Source organism: Oxyura jamaicensis, chromosome 5 (assembly GCF_011077185.1).
Source record: "Oxyura jamaicensis isolate SHBP4307 breed ruddy duck chromosome 5, BPBGC_Ojam_1.0, whole genome shotgun sequence".
Classification (NCBI taxonomy): domain Eukaryota; kingdom Metazoa; phylum Chordata; class Aves; order Anseriformes; family Anatidae; genus Oxyura; species Oxyura jamaicensis.
This window is the reverse complement of record NC_048897.1, coordinates 17602993-17622482: the sequence shown is the minus strand read 5'-3', so window position 1 is coordinate 17622482 and position 19490 is coordinate 17602993. Positions and strand designations below refer to the sequence as shown.

General features: G+C 44.2%; 2 protein-coding genes across 2 annotated transcripts in view; one reads left to right on the top strand and one right to left on the bottom strand.

Annotated features, from left to right (window-relative positions):
* Positions 1-923: 923 nt before the first annotated feature.
* On the bottom strand, positions 924-7520 carry PIGH (phosphatidylinositol glycan anchor biosynthesis class H). The gene is made up of 4 exons (XM_035327971.1): positions 7246-7520; positions 5423-5632; positions 4574-4657; positions 924-2386 (listed from the first exon to the last, which is right to left on the bottom strand). Exons 1-4 carry the CDS (start codon positions 7465-7467, stop codon positions 2285-2287), a joined length of 618 nt encoding a protein of 205 aa, XP_035183862.1. The 5' UTR covers positions 7468-7520; the 3' UTR covers positions 924-2284.
* A 1174-nt stretch (positions 7521-8694) lies between these two features.
* The window catches only part of ARG2 (arginase 2), an 18792-nt gene continuing 7996 nt past the window's right edge, over positions 8695-19490 (top strand). The window contains exons 1-2 of the mRNA XM_035327548.1: positions 8695-8900; positions 9040-9112. Coding sequence (XP_035183439.1) covers positions 8781-8900; positions 9040-9112 — 193 coding nt within the window. The 5' untranslated portion in view covers positions 8695-8780. The remainder of the gene's footprint in view (positions 8901-9039; positions 9113-19490) is intronic.

Genomic DNA, 19490 nt, shown 5'->3' with positions numbered 1-19490 from the left:
GCATTTCTTCAGTACTCACAGGACTTCATGGGATTTTTGCAGTGTAGGCAATGTTCCCAGCACACTCTTAGGTCCAAGACATACTTCTCTTCTGACACCTTTTCCCCACAGCTCAGCAAATCTTCCTGCTGCTATAATGCTCTTTGAGGTTCTTTACCATTTCCCCCTTCCGCCTCTCCACAAAGAAACACAACCTACCCAAACCAGACCCCTAAGCAGCTCTGTACCCAGCTCTATGTATACCACAGGAGCGTTAGTCAAAGGACCTCTGCTGTAGTCACATTCCTGGGGCCTGCTGTTGTTGTTAAGAGCCAGTTTCTGCTCCTGCCCCAGCACCCAGCTTCCCCAGTTCTGCCAGCATTTGCAACCAGTTTCCATCAGGATACAGCTTCACTAATTTCAGAGAGAGAGCACCCAACCCACCCCCAACGACTTGTGTTACAGCAGAGCTGGACTTAAAATTACGACAAACTCCATCATTTAAAGCATTTGTGAGAAACAAAAACACACAAAAAAATAAGTAGCTAGACAGGGTTACCAAAAGCCAGCGATGCCTCCCAAAGCTGCTGCCTTTCACTTTGACAACCAAAATACTCCAGTGGTAAGAGCTAACCTGTATCTTTAAAACTTCATGGCACAGTAAAAAATAAAAAAATCACCTTATCGCTACAACGCTACATGATGATGTGTCACCACATTTTAATGCTACATTATGTACACACCTATAGCACAGCACTGTATGCAGATTAAGCACAAGCCCAAGGCTCCTGCCAGCTTGCTGGTTTAGCTCTTGTTTTTCCAACATTGCCTCAGTTACATCACATCACTAAGGAGTTGTGGAAAATAAAAAGGATAGAAAAATACCAGTTAAAAGTTACAGTAACTTTTAGATCATCAGCTAAGAAGAATATTCCAACATTAAGTTAGTTTCGGTGAAGCTACTTTATTCACACAGTCATTATTATAATTTCCAACAACATATTTTCCTCATCATCTCAAAGCAATTGATACCCTGTTGTCTGAGGCTGGCAGGGCTCCTGGAGCCCACCTGGTCCAAGCCCTGCTCAGGCAGGGCCACCCAAAGCAGGGTGCCCAGGCCCACATCCAGGTGACTTTTGGAGGTCTCCAAGGGACTCTAGCACCTCTCCGGGCAGTCTGTGTCAGGGCTCAGCCATGAGCGCGATAAAAAAGTTCCTGATACTCAGACAGAACCTCCTGTGTTTCAGTTTGTTCCCATTGCCTCTTGTTCCGTCAGAGAGCACCATTGAAAAAAGCCTGGCTCCATCTTCTTTACACCCTCCCTTCAGGCACATACATTCATATACCCTGATAGGATTCCCTCCCTGAGCCTTTTCCAGGCTGAACAGCCCCAGCTCTCGCAGCCTTTCCTCACACACTCCAGCCCATAACAATCATAGCCTTTCCTCATCTCTCTCCAGTATGTCCATATACTGGGGGCCCAGCAGTGGATGCAGCACCCCATTGACTGTGCCATTCAGCAGTGGGCCCACATTTCCTTGTTTTCTTTTTGTTACTCATGTACTTATAGAAGGCCTTCCTGCAGTTGTTCATCCATGCAGGCCTCCTGGCATTTTTGCTTGACTTCCTGCTTGTTGGGATGGAATGGACTATTCCTGTGCTTGGAGGAGGTGATCCTTGAGTATCAATCAGCTTTCTTGATCCCCTCTTCTCTCTAGGGTCCTATCCCGTGGGACTCTTTCGAGCAGATCCCTGAAGAAACCACAGTATGCTCTCCTATGTTTATTTCCATAAACATAATTGAACACAACAGTGTATTTTAATTTTCTGTCATTTTCTTTCTGAAATTCCCCTATTGATTGGGAAGTTATTGTGCTAGCCCACCCTTCAGTTTTGATATTCTATACTCGTATATGCTTTTTTTTCAAAGAAAGGATTAAAAAAAAATAAAAAGCCCACGTTTTTGTCAGTCTGGTCAAGGTTACATCATGTGTTTATCGGAATGCTCAGATCCAAGGAAGTTTAAACGTTTGATGCATATTCTTGCCTCCCCTTGCCATATTTATTTTCCAGAGAGTTCTGCTCACCTTTCTTCACAGCAGCTAATTTCAAGGTTCACTTGTGTGCCTGAGCTGGCACCTTCTATAACAGCTCTGTGAGTCTGTGCAGACTATTACCTACAATGTCATTCTACTGCTCCACCACATTCTAACCTCTGATTTAAAAAAGCCATGGGTCAGTATTGCTTGCTTTGCATGCATCTGTCCAAGACCTGCAGCAAGTTTTCCACCTTGATTATTTCTTATTACTTTATTCCACTTGATTGTGGAGCTTCTTTCCTCTGATCCAGGATTTCTTGACAACTTTTGTACACTTCCATCAAGCAGTCCAGACGTGGCTGGGAGCTCTAGAAATCACATCAAACAACAGAGAACAGGCTCTGAACTGGTTGTAAAACAGTGAGATTTGTCAGACAGAGAAAAGAATGTGGAGACAGCTGACACAAAGCCAAAGATCAGAAGCATGCATGCAGAAGGAAAGCAACAGCAAGATATCTATAGTTGATTAGCTTTATTATCTCACATTAAGTCAACAGAGAACAGATTTCCTTTTTACGTGTTCATTGAGAATTCATCAAATTCCAGGAGGTGTTTGATGTAAGCCGTTGATAAAGGAATGCAAAGCCACTGCACAAGCCACACCTACTCTATGATAAAAAAATGCCAGTCCCTGAAGCTGTTGGGTCAAAACATGCAGCACCATTCTGCAGTTAGCCTGAGTCTCTCACCAAATCAGAAATCATCTCCTTTCTCGACTCACAACATACAGTGACAGTATGGAAGGTAATCCATGCCTTTCAACCCACTAACCTATCCAGGAGGCTGTACTCCCTCTGGAGACCTACAAAACAGTAGATTTCTGTGCACTAATCCACCACTCTAAAAGACCTCCACCCTGAAAAATCTACCTTTAGGACAGGGAGCTTAGACACCTGGCCCTTGGTCTCCGCTAGTACTGTCAACAAGAGGACAACTGAAGGTTAACTGAAAACATCAGTTCACACAAACAGGGGAATGGTGGTCAAAGTATAATGGTTTTTCATCACTTCTAACCTGGACCAGAATAAAACCAACAAAGAGGTGAAAGTTTCCCAGGCCCACAGTCCCCATGGTCCCATGACTTTTGAGCTCCCAAAACAGCACTAATGTGTAAACTCCATCGGATGCCTCCTTGCAAGTGTTGCTTAAGAGAACAATAGGTCAACTCAGCACAGGAGTACTCCTGGGCTCAGTGACACGGCAAATTGTACTTTTGAAGGCTGACGTACCTTAGCAGAACAAAAACCCAGCAAAGGAGATGCGATAAAGTTACTAATTACTGCTCCTTCAAAACTAAGTAACGTGCTAACTTGCACCTTAAAGTGAGAATTACTGACAGGTAATGAATTGCAAACTGACGCAGCTCTTTCTATACCTCCTTTGCTGGTGGCATCAACTCTGCCAATACTAAGATACTGCCAGGGAAAGAACACTGTTCAGAGTTGAGCTAGGAAGAAAAACAAGCAAACAAACAAACAAAACAATAATACCAGGCAGTCCCTCTGGAGCTGAAAAGGAGCATGTATAATGAAAACCAGGTTCCTGAGTGCAGCTGCCTGGAATTCACTGGTTGTAGACTTCCAGCAAATGTGTTTTTCTCCCTTAGCTCTGTGTGAAATACTTCATTTATACTATCTATCATTAGTAAATGTCTTTACAATGGTGGGACTGAGTTAGCAGCACTCATCAACAGATCAATCCATTTGCACCTGAAAGTATTTAGCTGAAGACTAACTGCATCCAGTCTTAAGCTGGATGTGGACTACGAACTGATATTCACCAGCAGTGGGCTAATTAAGAAGGACAGGGAGGGCTATGAACACAACATCAGCAGTCTAAGATGTGAGATGCATCTGTACAGCTTACTGCCACTCAAGGATCAGGGGACTGTTGTGTTAGGCACACACAGGCGGAAAGAAATTCCATCCCAAAAATGGGATTATGAACAGTCAGAACAGGTTAGCAAGAGAAGAGAAAGGGAAGAGAGGGTAATGGTAAAGCAAACAAGTTATTATACATTAAGCAAATTGCTCACAGCTTGAACTGTGATCTTTGTCAATGAGTGTGATAGGGGAAGTTATTGTAAACCAAGGAGGTTTTTACGAGATCTTCTGGCACAGAGAGCTGAGAGAAAAATCAACTACAGCACAGTGCTACAGCTACGAAGGTAACACTGAGCATGAGAGTGCCTAAGAAGCTGTAGAAGCTGTGCAAGCCCTCAGTACCCTATGTGAGCCAGACTTCTAGTTCATGCATGCTGCTGGTTAGGTTCAGAATTAGAGAGCTCTCTGTTCTTTGCCTGGAGAGCAGCTCCCTGTTCTTTCCCTGGTACTCTGTTCTGTGAGACTTCTAATACCACACGCTGCACACTGCTCTAAGACCCACCAGTCAGGGAAAGGCAACTGCGATCGGCTACGCTTAGTGCAACAAAGATACATGCAGACATCTGGTGCAAGCCACAGAACTGGATTTCTCCATTATTCAGTCAGACTCACCTGAAAGAGTGGCACAACCTCAGATACTCCCTGAGGATCCTGAGGGTCCTTCAGGAGGATGCACAGGTAATAGATAACTTTTTGCTACAAGACAAACAAAATAATTGAAGTTTGAAAATGCTACCAGAGTGCCTGGAGTTATCACAGAAAGAGGACCTGTTTCAACTCATTGAGCTGAACGAAGTGTGTAAAATTTTCTAAAGATAAAATGGCAGAAACATCTGTGTTTCACAAGAGTAAATATTTTTGCTTCAAAATTATGTATAAAGAAGCTTGCAATCAGTCTCCTTTTTTTTTCCTATTTGTGTTCAGCTTTAAAAATATAAGAATGGTTTTGCCCTATGAAGTTCTCATTTTTAGTTGAAAAAGTAGCAGTCAAATTTTCAGAAAACCCATCCCTTCTCCAAAACCATTCTTATCCCAAGTCTGTTTGAGTCGCTTCATTTCTAGATATTACAAAACGTAAGAACAACAAAATATACAGGGGAAAAAAAAAAAAAAGAAAGCCACCACAGGATCTACACATTCCTGCTGACAATGCTTTTCTCTTATGCTTTTTTGATGCATACCATTTTGCTAATTATCTGTTTTGCCTTTCTAAGAAGTTACACAATGTTGGAACATGTTGAAGATTGTGGGGACTTAGTAAGAATTTGTTTTCATCTACAGCAACTTCACACACATTGGTGACAGTGTGAGTGACCTCAGTTCTTCATAACTGTGTTTGAACACAACAATGATGATAGCGCAGCCCAGCAAGTCTTAAAAAAATAATTTTAAAAAATGAAGTAAGTGCAAAAGGCTTTTCTGCCCCCTTGCCTATAAAGAGAAAGAAAAGGAGCAGATTACCATATGGATGGCTTCATTGATAACCACATCCTTCACTCGACTCATCTCAATGAAGGTTGTGCTCTCTTTCCCTGAAGCATAGGATGAAGTCACCTGAATGCCAAGTGAGCCAATGACCAATAGGGATTCCTGGTCAATTTTCACAAAGTGCAGGTAGATGATCAGGCCAATCAGCGTGATGAATATAGCAGCAGAAAGCACCATACTATTCTGTAACACAAGCCAAGCAAAGACAGAGCTTTGGTCATACAATTAATTGAATGTGACTTTAGACAACCCCTCGCCCAAAAAAAAAACACAACACAAACAACAAACCCCACAAATACCACACTGCACAGTAAAACATAATACTAAGGCTACATTTACAAAGCAGAATTTATGTAGGAGATTCCATTTAAAGGCTGGCTGCTACATGCGTAATGAGATTTACATCAGCAAATATCAGTCTTCATAGAATGGTCTGGAAGAACTGGGAGCTGAAACTGAAATCAGCAAAAAGAAATTATTTCCTTATAAAGCTAGCGCAAAAATCTCAACCCAAACCAATTATATAAAACTATGACAGCATATTACACAAACAGCTATAGAGATAACATCAGAGAAATGTTGTTAAATGTTTACTGGAACTAAGGATGGCGTCTCAGAGGGGAAGAAGGATCTTTTAGGAAAAACCACTAGCCTAGGCCTACACAGGAGATCCAACTTTTCTTCTAATATAAGATGAGTCTAAACTTGTTAAAACTTTGTCTCTCTTCCTGCCTTAAATACCAAGCCGGAGGATATCTGCTTTCTCCTGTCCTTTGTCTAAGGACAAATTGTCTTTTGCATGCTGTAGTCTTTGGACTGCTGTTTCATAAAATAATACTTAAGTTTAACACTATGTAAGTTTCATAAGTCATCTTACATCAGTAGGTCAGCAACAGTAAGCCATCTGAAGACCTGGTAATAGATCCTAAGGATCCTCAATCTGCAACTTATTTCTGGGACATGTTTGAGAGAGCTCAAGGCCACATACCTATGAACTGAAGTTGAAACTGACACTTCCTAAAGGACACAAACTGCACAGCTCTACTACTTGAGCTGTGCCTCTATCAGTATGTGAGGTAAAGAAGCCATGTTCAAAGAATAAAGGATACAGGATTTCTCCCAAGGTTTGTCACCGTGAAAAAAGGCAGTAAAGAATCACAGGCATTGAAATCCACGGAGAAACAGACATTCAGATCTCCTTTCCTGGCAAAAAGTAATGACTGTATTTGCATATGAGATTCATTAGCACACGTAAAACCAAGGAGGAAGGTGGTGGTTGGTAACCTCTGGGATGTATGTTTTTGTAACAAATAAGACTTGAAAACAGCTTCGCTTCCTGTTAGAGACTAGTGAACCACCTCTTCATATCAGAATCAATGCCACATGACTCATGTCTCCATCCCCGCCTTCATTCCCTGGGAAGATTACTGAGAAAATAGAAGTGCCATAGCTTTGGTCACAGTCAAGCTTTTTGAGTCAGGCTACTGAGTTTAACCAGGAGGTCTACGCTTGGAAGTTGGTCCTTCTGTGCTAGTATGGGTCAAAGATCAGGTACTGGAGCCAACACTTGAGCGTTTCTCGGCTGCTTCTGCAGTCTGTGCTGCCACGGTCTGACCGACAGCAGCGAGAAGCGGCGGGGCAGCGGTCTTTGGCTCCCTCAGCACAACCCCAGGCTCCACCTGGCGCTTGCTCGCCTCCCCCAGCACCTCCCCTCCTCTACCAAGCAAGCACCCACCGACGGGACGCACGGACCGCCGGGGTCCGCCCCTGGGGCTCGGGTGCGGCCGGCCTCGTACCTCGCTGAGCACGAAGACGCCGTAGGCCGCCAGCCAGACGGCGGAGGTGACGGCGCTGAGGGAGCGGAGCTGCAGGCGGGGCCGGCGCAGCGCCAGCTCCCGGCAGGAGGCGCTGTGCTGGCGGCGCCGCAGCGCCAGGGGCGCCCCCGAGGCCGAGCGGAACGGCCGCTCCTCCACGCCCGGGGGGCACCGAGGCGGCGGCCTGCAGCGGCCCGCCTCCATGCCGCGGCGCGTCCCCGCTTCCGCCGGGGCGGCGGGGACGGGGAGAAGGGAAGGGGCGGGGAGAGGCGGCGGGCAGCGCCCGGCCCCGCAGCGCCGCCAGCGGGCGCCTCGCCCGCACCTCCCGGCCCCTCCCGACCCCTCCGGCCGTGCGCATCGCGGGTCGCGCTCGGCTCCTGTGCCGCCCCGCCCGCGTGAAGCGAGGGGGGTTTCAGCTTTTGCCTTTAACATTCCTACTGCATAAACATTGCCTTGCCTGTTTTTGTCCGTGCCATCCTTACATACTGGCTTTTTTATTATTATTTTTCAGCGATGCTTTCTCAGGCGCTTAAAGCAGCGCTTTCTGGGCCCTTCCCATCTAAGCACACAGGGAATTGGAGGCTTGGCTTTGTATACAAAGACTTAATGACTCCGCACGGTGCAATCAACGCTTTGCAGCTATACCTCAGGTGCTTTACCTGGCACTGATGCGGAGCTGCAGGCCGGTGATTTCCAAGCCAAACCACCTCCGCTGCCTTCCCTGCCCCAGGCCGCCGAGCGTGCCTGTAGCTCTCCTCACAGCTGTCCTTGGACGTGGGGCTGGGGAGATGGGGTGGGGGGGGGGTGGTAGGGGGATGGCTGGACCAGATGACCTTGGAGGCCTTTTCCAGCCTTAGTGATGCTGTGATCCAAGGTGCTGCACACAGGGTGCCCTGGGACCTGGTCCCTCACCTTTCTGAGGGCAGCGAGGCCGTCGCGAGGGGGAGGGAGAAAAGAGGGGTGGTCGTTGCTCGGGCTGGGGAGGAGGAGGTGAAGAAGGCCCTGCGGCTTGTCCTGCACCTTGCCAAGGTGAGGGGCGGGCCGGGGCTCCAAAGGGTGAGCTGGGGCAGCAGAGAAAAAACGCCTGGCGGGCGAAGGGACTGCGGGGATGGGGGGAAAAGGGTAGAAAACGCTTACATGGGAGGAAAACAGAATGCTGAAGTTGCGGTTTTTAAAGAGGGAATTAGCACGGGAAGCGCAGGTGAGGCGGCTGCGGCAGGAGCTCAGCGCAGCTGACGGCGCCGTGAGGGGAGGTGAGGGGCGGCGCGCGGGGCCTGCCGCTAACGGCCGGCAGGGGCGGGGGGCGCGCGCCCCCTCACCTCAGGGCAGGGGGGCGGAGCCGTTGGCCGCGGGACACACCTCCGCGCGCGCGCGCTGCCGTTGGCCGGGCGGCCCGGGGGTGTGCGGGCGGGGGCGGGGCGCCGGCGGCGCGCGCGGGGCTGGAGCGGCTTAAGAGGAGCGCGGCGGCGGTGGCGGGCGTCGGGCGGTGGCTGCGCGGCTCTTGCGGCTCCTGCGCCATGGCCCTGCGCGGCGGCTTCGCGAGGCTCCTCCGCGGGCAGGCGGCCCCCGCTGGGCTGCAGCGGCCCAGGCAGGCGCACTCGGTGGCGCTGGTGGGAGCCCCGTTCTCCCGGGGGCAGGTGGGCGCCGGGCCGGGCCGGGCTGGGCTGGGCTGGGCCGGGCCGGGCGGTGGAGGGAGGGGCGGCGGCTGGGGAGGGGGCGGCTGGCGCCGCGGCCGGCAGCGCCTCGGTAACGCCTCGCCTTCTCTTTGTCCTGCAGAAACGACGCGGAGTGGACCATGGCCCCGCTACTGTCCGCGCCGCGGGGCTGCTGGAGCGGCTGGCTGGGCTCGGTGAGGCGGGGGGGGCGACCCCGGGGCGGGGGGGCCGACCTGGCGTGGTCCTGGCTTCTCACGGCGTGTCTTTTCTTCTGTCCGTCTCGGTTACTGAGCTTGTTCCTAAGGCAGCCTTATGCTCCCGAGTGATGGGATGCAGAACTTTCTGGAGAAACCCTCAGATCCGCTTTTCCTTTGTAAGCACCGTGTGTCAGGCTGTACGAGCGGAAAGGTGGTGGTCTTCATCATCACCGCTGGCCGTGGTTAAGGAAAGCCGTGCCTTTATTCAGGCTTCAACTTCTCCCATCTATTGTGTCTGCAGACTGAGAACTGATGAATACAGCATCACAGTTTCTAGAAATGTTACATGAGAGAAACTTGACCAAATTCTGCCCCAGAGAATCCTTAATCTAGAAAGCATTGCTGAAAGCTGTATGGTGATGGACTGCAGAGCTGGACCAGCAACAGAAAGAACTTAACCGCTATGTGTGTGGTTAGTGCTAATTAAATCTAGATGTATGAAGAAAAAAGATAATTGCTTAATAACCCTCCGGCAAACTTAATCTGAATTATAAGACCTTTAAAACAGAGGCTATTGTTCTGCACAGCCCTGTGGGCTTCCTGTGCGTATCTTATGATTCACGAGCTGGAAAACCCCAATTTGTGATCAAATGAGTAGAGGAGCCTTTCCTCTTTTGCATTGTGCAAAGTTGGGATGTATGTCTCAGCACCCCCTGCGTATCTCTGGCAGCAACTGAATTCACAATGAACAGGATCTGTAACCCCACCAAAAATAGAGGATGTCCAAAAGACCTCTTATATGCTCAAATAAAGGCAGGTGTAGGTGTTACTGAGCTTAAAGGCAATGAAAACTGACAAGCTAACGGGTTTGAAAGGATACATTATTCCAGGCAAGAAGGTAGGCAGCAGGCTTTTTCAGCAATTGATGATAGAATTCTGTACTGAAAGGCTTGGTGTTTTCTTTGAAATAGTTTAGATGTTATACTTCAGATTTCATAAGAATCCTTATTTAGAAAAAACTCATTTGCATGACACAAACTCATTCCAATAGAAACTTGGAGAAGGTGAGCAGAAAGGAGGCTATGAGCCCTTTCTGGATTCCAGTAACAAAAAATGCAAGGATAGATATGAATCAAGTGAAGTTCAAAAATCAGGGGAAGGTGATGAGTACTTCCACTGCTTAGTTGCTTATGGACTGTTCATTACTTAATCAGTAATGACCATGGAGATATTCTATATTTTTTCCCTAAGATTTTTTTTTAAAGACAGATTTCTTCCTCCTGTGTTTTCAGTTTCATGTTGCTGACATAATCTTCCACTGGGATAGGTTTTTTTCAGTTGGTGTTGATGTTTATACTGCTGCCTAAATTCCCTGCAGCTCTCATCTGAGCAGGTTCAGATTGCACACAAACTGTAACAGATCCTGTTGGGAGGGCCCATCCTGAAGCAATTGCAGTCACCAGCATACACAGCTGGCTATGTTACAAAGGCAGTCTGCTTGAGGGTTGGGTGGTTGGATGGAGGAGGAAGCTACCGTGTAGCCTTTTGTATTGTCCATGTATGTTGTTCATGGGACCTTAACAAATTACTGGTTTTTGGGAGGCTGGCAGAATAGCTTTGACTGTAGCAATGTGATAATGCTGCTGGTTGGCCTCCTGGGGTACACTGAACTGGCTGTAAAACTAGCTGCTTTTTTCTTTGTCTTCGTTTTTCTAACACAATGCTTTTTCTTATACACTGAAGAAGGCACTAGAACAATGGTGGTATTATTATTACCTTGAATCTTGTAGTTGTCTGTTCTGTTGAAAGAATTGTTTTCATAGGTCCTTGCTGCTTGCTTTCCAGGAGCAGGTAGGTGATACTGCAGCAGACCAGATTTCTCCTTAAAAAGAAATGTCTGCCTAAGATATAGGGCTTCTATTCTTCTATATGTGTTGGCTAGTTCTGAAGCTTTTGCGTCCACAGAAAGTGCTCCCCACCCTGCCATTTCCCCCTCCAGCAGGGGTGTTGGAGATTGCTATAGATGTGACTGCGGTGTTTGTCTGTGTCATTATGGGCTTGGAACTGGGCATGAGGCCAGCGATGGGGAGATGCTTCCCAGCAGAAAAGGAAAGGTGGATTCAGGGCAGTCAGAACAAGTATGGATTGGGAAAAGGAGGCAGCATTCCTATAATGAAATCTGCATGCAGTGACTCTTAAATAAAAATGAACTAAGTTAGTTCAAGTGGAAGGGATTTCTGAATAGAATCTGCCTGAAATTGTAAGGTTCACCTTGCTCATTTTCCATCTGTATATTCAATTTGATCTGTGTAAAATGAAGATGCTCCTAAGTCCGCTTTAGAACTGCAGCATTCAGGTAGTAAGATGCATGTCCCATTTGTTTGCTTTAGCTTAACTTATGCTTCAGTACTCTGAATATCAAGGCACCACGTGGCTTTTTGTATGCCGATATAGCTGACTTAATGCCTTCATTTGATAGTGCTAAAGGTATGTCAGAGTGAGAATACCATTATCTTTTGTTCATCCTTTTAGCACTGTATTGTATGGGTGGGTGGGGGAAATCTGTTCTTCTCACTCTATCCTAATATCTGCTCTTTTATAGTTCTGTTGCAGCCTCCTGAGCTGCTGCTCTACTTTCTACTTCCTGGGGGATCCCTCCCTTGAAAGAGACTGTGGCTGTAGTCACATGGTGTGATATCTTTTTTTGGCCACCTAGGACAATGACTGCTGCTGAACAGCTTGTTTATGCTTAGGCTGAAATACAAGGAGGGAGCTGAGAGGCAGATGGTATCACTAGCCTGTATCAGACTGTCAGAGTTGAACCTGAGCCACTAGCTTGTGGTTCATCCCCAAATGCTGCTACATGGTGGTAGTAGCTTGAGGTGTACTCAGAGCTAATGTAGCAGGAATCCAACTCCCAGGCCAAAAACAGTGGGTGTGCAAGTCTGTAGCAAGCATAATTTAAAGTGTAACTGACTAAGCCTGCAAGGCTTCTTAATCACTCTGGTGATGTCTGTCTTTTGGCTCTGCTCCTTTTCCGAAGGGAAACTAAAATATTAATACCTTAAAGTACTCTTCCATCTTGCCAAGGAAGTAGATAAGTTGTATGAAAATAGAGATTCATAACTCTGTGGTGTGGAGGAGGACAGGGTGCACAGGTCTGAGCAGTAAAGACAAATTGCATTGTTCTGGCAGTAAAGACAAATCAATGAGATATGCGGAGGTTCTTGGTGGGAAGTTGTGGGGAAGATAGGTGACAGATGCGCTTGACCTAAGCTACAGAAGATGCGAAATATGAAGTAATTTTTGTGAATTCTTTTCTAAGAGTTTTTTGAACCTCTCACACCTACTGTAGATTAAGCAGAGAATCTGTTCCAATTTAAATCTGGAGTGTTGCCCGGTCCCCCCTTCCTTGGAAGAGAAAAGGACCACTCAGATTTTAATAAGCACTAAGTAGCTGTTGTGTTAATCACTATAGTCCTGGAGGTGACTTTGAGCATCTTTGCTGTTGCTAATATGGAAACAACTCTAGTATGAAACTTCTTCCCAAGTCTTCGTTCATGTATGCTGACTGTTTTATTTTAAATTTGTTTATTTAGAGCTGCACCTGGCTGAGTTGCTGAGTTTAGTCAGACTTGGGTTTTTATTACTCTAGAATGGATTTTAAAAGTTTGGAACTGAGTTGCTTGCTTGACAAATTGGTAGACTGCAGAGGCATGTGGCCTGCAGACAGAAGTAGATTAGACATGTCCAAGAGAATAACCATCATGTTACTGTTCTCTTGTTTCACAGGAACAAAGCTTTTCAGTAATAGGATGCATTAGGTCAGTATAGTGAAACTTCAGGAGTAACTTCTGAAAGAGGAAAGGGGCTGCTAATCCCCATGTGACTGGAGATGCTCTCCTGCTTTGGAGAGCATTGGATCCCTGCTGGCATCTGCTCCTTTAAAAAGCAATTTAACTCTTCTGTCTCACCAACAGATGATGTTACAGTTTCTGCCTTGATGATAAATCATGAAGCAGCTTCTACATATCTCCTTTTTTCACCCTAATTCTTCTTGGTCAAAAATATCAAGAGGAAGATAAATAGTCATTTAATTGTGCACCAAAGTATGGATAGTAAGTTCTGGTGCTGGGGTTCAGTAGAGGCAAACTGGTAAGGGCTGTAGCTGCAGTGTTAGGTAAATAATTTTCATCAGCCCTTCCAGTAAATGTGACTGAGGTATTGAATAGTTGCCTGTATCCTTTAAGACTTGAATATGCTCTTGCTGTTTTGCAACAGATAGCATCCTCTAGCTGACCCTGAGCATAGAAAGCTAAGCTGGAAGTAGGGGAGTGTGCTCTGATACCAGTTATGGTGTATCCTTTTAAATGATGGACACTCTGATATTCACATGATTACCGTTAGTCTTATAAGTACTGGAGAAACCTCAGCAGTGAAAGTATATGGAGCTTAAGCGTTTCTTGTGATAGGTCAGCAGTCCTATTCCCTTCCCCATACTGATGAAATACACCATCTACTACTCTTTCTTCAGTCTGGAAAGCCCTTGGGCAGTCTTTAATTTCCTGCCTTGATTTGGCTGATGCATATTCCAGGTTGTGCATTATCCATGAAATAGGCTTCAAAAGAAACTTAGTTAACTTAGATTAAAGCACACAAGTTGCTCCATTTTTAATTGTTCATCATACTAGTTCATTTTTTAGAGGTGTTTAAAGCTAAACTGATGCAGATTGGGAAACTTGAATCAATTATTTTTTCTTAGTCTTGCGGTAAATGGAGATGAGCAAAGAACAGAGTTCCTTGATGTTTTGTATTTCTTTTAGTTCTATGGGTGATGCCTTGCATCCTTGGTATTTTTGTATTACAAGTCAGTTTTAATACATGGTTTAATTTATCCTGTGGGTGAAGAAATTCAGCTCTCTGGATTGGAGTAAGTGCAGGTCCCAGTCAGTTATATATAAACAGACTATGAATGGTGTTGAAGCAGAGGAGTTATTGGGAAGGGACAAAAAAAAAAGATTGAAAAACTAGATAGCAAATTGGTTTCTGATTTGCTTCACAGCACGTGGAATCTTATTGTTTTCTTACTAACTTTAGCTCAGTCTCTCTTTGTGAACTCACAAGAACAAGGGACCTACGATAGGTATGTGCTTGTGTGGATACGATACAGAGGGTTACTCTTAGATGGAAATATCAGTTATAAAAATATCTGGTGAGAAGCAGAATGTGGAGCACCAACATCAAATGCAAAATTTGAAATCTGTCATTTTAATATGAAGAAATGAGCTGGTCTGATACTAGTTCCTGGCAGCAGCTGAAAGGGAGGGAGACACCTTCAGTAAGCTCTAATATGTTCCACTCTCCTGTCTTCATGTTACCTTAAGGGGTTAACTAATAAAACAACTATTTGCTTTTGCAACAGTCTAAAACTGGTGGAGGAAAGCTGTTTTGGTATTATGACATCCTACTGTAAGCGCTTACTTGCTGTCAGGAACTGTTTCTGGGTTAAGCTCATGTGGAACTGTGCCGGCCTTTGTCAATGCAGTGACAGAGCACAATAGCTTCAGCCTTGTCTCCTCTCTGATGCAAGCCACAGTACAAATGTTTCCCAACACCTGATGCTGACGTTTTTGAAGACCTCTTCAGGTCAGGTGTACTGGATTTCGTAAGTGATTAAAGTTATAAAGTTATCAAAGGGAATTGAGGTAGCTGCTTAATTTGGGGTTGGAAAAATACTTCTTGGCTAACTGTATACAAAGAACATCTTCAGACTACAGACTTGGGGTAGCAGTTGGAGTTGGGTTTTTGTTTTTTTTGTTACTGTATGAGCAAAAGCCTTTTAAATAGGTACTGATACAGAAACTTTGCCTAAAATCAGACGTCTGAATGCCAAAAGGAGGGTGGAAATTCCTGAGACACGAACTTCCCTCAGTGAAATTTTGTAGCTGAAAACCATTGAACCATCAAATGTCTACATCTAATAGATTTCTTCCAGCGGTTATATATTAAAGAGAATTAGTGCATAATGAGCTTCAAAGCAAAAGAGTTTGATTAAACTAGGTTGCTGGAGCTTTAGTCCCTTATAGTGGGAACCTTGCTAGCCTAGTTTCATTCATATAAAACAAAAGTGTGCCCTTGCTTACATAGTTATTTTTATATACCCACCTACCCAGATGAATCTGGAGGGTTAAAACAGTCTTAAAATAGGTTTCAGAATGCACTGATCATAATGAACCAGTCATTTGTTTGCTGTTGTGCAATGCTTTGCCTGTGTCTCAGAGAAGGGGTTACGAAGTAAAGTCCATGTGAGTCACTGAGCATATACTGAAAAGGATGGTAACAGCTTGTAGTCCTTCTTATTCACAGGAAGTAAAATGTTGTCTAGAAACATTGTTTGTAATACTGCTTCCTGAAAAGCCTTTCTGTGCTAAGGAGGCTATAATCTGAGAAAACATCTCTGTTGCATAAGCAGGAGTGATGCTTTCATGTGAGTGGTTTTATATAATACATAGCACAAAGTGAGATGTGCTAACAGTGGTGTTTCTAAATCCTGCTGGACTACTTATATCTTTCCTCTTCTGGGTTTCCAGATTAAATTTTGCTATTAATTTATTTTCCCCCCTGGTAGTCCACAAACATCCAGTGTAAACATGCAGTATCAAGAGATCACTTCTACTTCATGTTCCACATGCTTTTGTTTTGGTTCCCATTTGCTGCCTAGGAGACTCGCTATAACTGTATTACACTAGCAGGCCATTGGGCAATGCCAGCAGGCAGCCTGGATGTTGCAAGCTGGATCCCCTTCTGTCAAATTCCTGCTTACAGCTCTGGTGCAACATCCTATTAGAAATAAGATGGGGAGGCTTTCCCTGCTGCTACCCAGATGTTTTTCAGTTAAATGCTCCCAGACTTGGGTCATCTGCTTTTACAGATTTTTTTTTTCTCTAAATCTATGCTGGGAGATGACTTGCTATAGTAACTACTACCTGCTGTGAATGCTGAATAAAAGAGCTGTATTGTGCTTAAGATGATAGGAAATGAACACGGCCACTGCCAGATACTGCTTAGCAAGCTATCCTATGTCCCAGTTTTAGGCATCATTAGGTTGAGCCCTAGTGCTACAGTGCTAGCTTGTTTGAAAAGGCATGCGGGAAACTTTATTTTTCTAATTATGTTTTTACTTTGTATTTCCACTTTTCCCACCTTCTCCAATTACAAGTTTGGTGCCCAATTTTGAAAAATGCTTATTTTTCTTTACCAGTTAAAGTCCTGGTTCTGGCTATGCAGGCTGAAGAAATGACTGCCCCCTATTCCCTGGTCTGCTGGTTGAGTGTCTCTGACCATTTCCTAACCTGTCTTGCTCAAAAGAAGTAGAGCTAGGAGGGATCTACTGTACAAAATATGTCAAGCTCATGCACATTTTTTGGCTGAAATGTGCACACAAGAAACTGCTGATTGAAAACCTGACAGAGGGTGGCATTGAGCCACTAAGGATTGTACTCTTCAGCTGCAGAAAAGATATTTGTCTTCACAGTCATTCATGCTAGCAGGAGGACTGTGTGCTAGTATGCACACTTATGCAATTATACTGTGCTCGTATTTAGACACCTTCATCTCCCCAATACCTCTTTCAAGTTCCTATAACGGCACAAGTTGAATCAAGCCATTTTTCCCCTAGCCTGAAAAGGTGATCTCCTTTTAAAATGGGTAGTGAGCCAGTGTGCTGATAAAGCTGAGTTGTATGGGTTTGGTTAAACATTTTCTGCAGTGTTGGTAATTCACTCATTAATTGAACAAACTACATCAAAGCTCTAACAGAAAATATTTTTCATTTTGAAGTGCAGTAAAAGTCTTCTTTTAATCATATTAAATATTCTTTAGTTACTAGCAAAACATCTGTGGTGTTAGTTTTTAAGTACTGAATGGTACTGCTACATCTAAAAAACCCTAAAACCAAAAGAATCTTAGCTTGAAAGTATTTCTGCTTGAAGTTACTCTTTTTTTTTTTTTTAAACTAAATTGATGGTGCTTTTTACTATAAAAGTAGTAAAATGGATGGGTAACGAGGGTGGAAGAACTGAGGTTTTTAAGACGTTTCCCTGACTTCTATAAAGCCAAGGTAGAGGCTGGTAGACAGGAGGTAACATCTATGAAGCTGTTATTGATAGCTGGGGGGGTGAAGTGTTAGAGCTTGGGCAATTGGAGTTCTCATCTCTCCTATTAACTAACACTTTTTTGTGTGGCTTTGACAGGTAATACAATTATGTCTGGAACAAAAATACCTGCTGGCAAGTCTGCGCAGCTGGTGGGGAAAAGAAAATTGGTTTCATTCTGTGTAACCTGATTATGTCACAGATGCAATGAATTTGCTGGTCACAGCCCAACTTTCTCCTGTTTTACTTTTTTTTCTTTGAAAACAAAGTTTCACATGGCAGAACAAATATTTTTGATCACTGAAGTATCTGCTTCTGACCAGACCTGGGCAGCTGCACTGCCAAATAATGTGCATGCTGTGTTTTTAATGAATGTAAGGAACCTAGATTTCTTGTTTGCCCACATCTTTCCCATTCTGAGAATGGGGATTGACTGTGTTTCAGATCGACTTTGTTTCAAAAGGTACACATACATTCTTCCTGTTAACTTCCTATGCTGGTCTAAAAAGCTGTTTTTTTTTCTATAGCTATTAGTATCTTAAAACAGAGTAGCCCAACTACCAAAGAAAATCAGGGGTGGTAGATCATGCAACTTTTTCATTAATAGCCAAATAACAGCAAGACACACTGGACTGCACTGCACTACAGCATGTCTATCCATCTAGTAGCTTCTGTTGGGCAGTAAAATTCAGTTGAAAGACTTAATTTTTAAACTTACTTAAATCAAAATTATGTACAGGCAGATAATGTGACAAATAATTCAGGTCTTTAAACAATAGACTACCGAAGACACCTCAAAGTGAACTGAAGAAAAGACGTCAGTAGCCCTGACAATTTGACGTGGATTCTTTTACTTTGTTCAGTAGGCACTATGACAAATGCACATGTCCATTTTAATTACTTTATCTGTTCAGTGCTAAAAAGTACATGTGCACATACTTCTAATCACCTCAGGATGCATGGTTTATGTACTGTTCTGTCATTCATTAAACTTTCCACTAGGGTTGTTCAATCATAGCTTTCAAAACTCCAGGCATACTAAGAAAAATAGGAACGTAATCTAGAGAAATCTAGAGACTATGTACTCTTTAAAAACATGCTCTTTAAAATCTTCTGTATGTGTACATATATACACTATGTATAGTAGGAAGAGAAGATATTCAAGTTTTAGGATCCAGTTAGTGCTCACTTCTGAGATTGTCTGTTTATATCTTAATGAGATAACCATGGGAGAGCTGGCTGGAACCATTCAAGTCACCCAGGGAAGCCTGAGCTATCCTCTGCAAGTACATAAACACAGGGGGCCTAAATAAGAGGGAAACACAAAGCTGAGAAAAGAAGCTGCTACAAGGTTTATGAACTCCACATGAACAACAATAAACTTTAAAAGATGGCACCTATTGTCTTTAATAGACATTCTGTTTTTTATAAAAAGAGGCATCTTCCTACAGGAGGTGTAAGAGTACCGTTTGTCCAAAATGTGGACAAGTTCCCAGAATTCTTGACCCTAAAATTGTGTGGCCATCTCTGATATATCCCAGTTGTTTCTTACGATCACCATTTGGTTCATATTGCTTACACATTTGTTGTTTTTTTATTCAGAGACCAAACCAGGTTATTCTGCCTTATAAATAGTGTTGGGAAGAGTAAAGAAGGAAAAATAAAAATCTTGAGCACAAATGATACTCCTTTAAACATGTGTCTTATCTGACATGTTTGTCCTGCTTTGAGGATACCCTAAAGAGTCTTTAAGTGCAATGAGAGATGGCATGGTTGGCTCTTTGTTTTACGCTGATCTAGAGATACAACTTCATGGTATAGTTCCCTTTTGTTCTCTATCACCCTTTAATGGGTAAAAATACTGGGATGTGCTGTATGTCCTGTACGAAAAGAAGCCTTACGTGGCAGTCCTTTTCTCCGTTATGTGGTATAATGTGCTGTCAATGAACACAGCTGCCCAGTTGTAGATTTATTCCCCGCAGATGTCAGCAGTTATTAAATGAAAGGACTGTGGGAAACTTTAACTTGTACAGCATCTTCTAAAGCTCTTGATACCTATTGACTAATGCAGTGCCTTGAAGTCTTATTCCCAAAACTTGTCTTCTAAGCATACTCGGGTACTTTCATCAAACCTTTAATACTGAAATGAGCGACAGCGTGCATGTGCCTCAGAAGTAGTCTTGAGGAAAGACACAAAAAAAAAAAGGGGGGGGGGGGAAGAT

Bases quoted from the DNA above. Each gene is read 5' to 3' on its own strand.
- PIGH (XM_035327971.1), bottom strand. From the start codon at position 7,467: ATGGAGGCGGGCCGCTGCAGGCCGCCGCCTCGGTGCCCCCCGGGCGTG. The intron at 5,633-7,245 runs GTACGAGGCCGG...CTTGTGTTACAG, and splicing joins GCGTCTTCGTGCTCAGCGAG to AATAGTATGGTGCTTTCTGC. The intron at 4,658-5,422 runs GTAATCTGCTCC...TTTGTCTTGTAG, and splicing joins TCAATGAAGCCATCCATATG to CAAAAAGTTATCTATTACCT.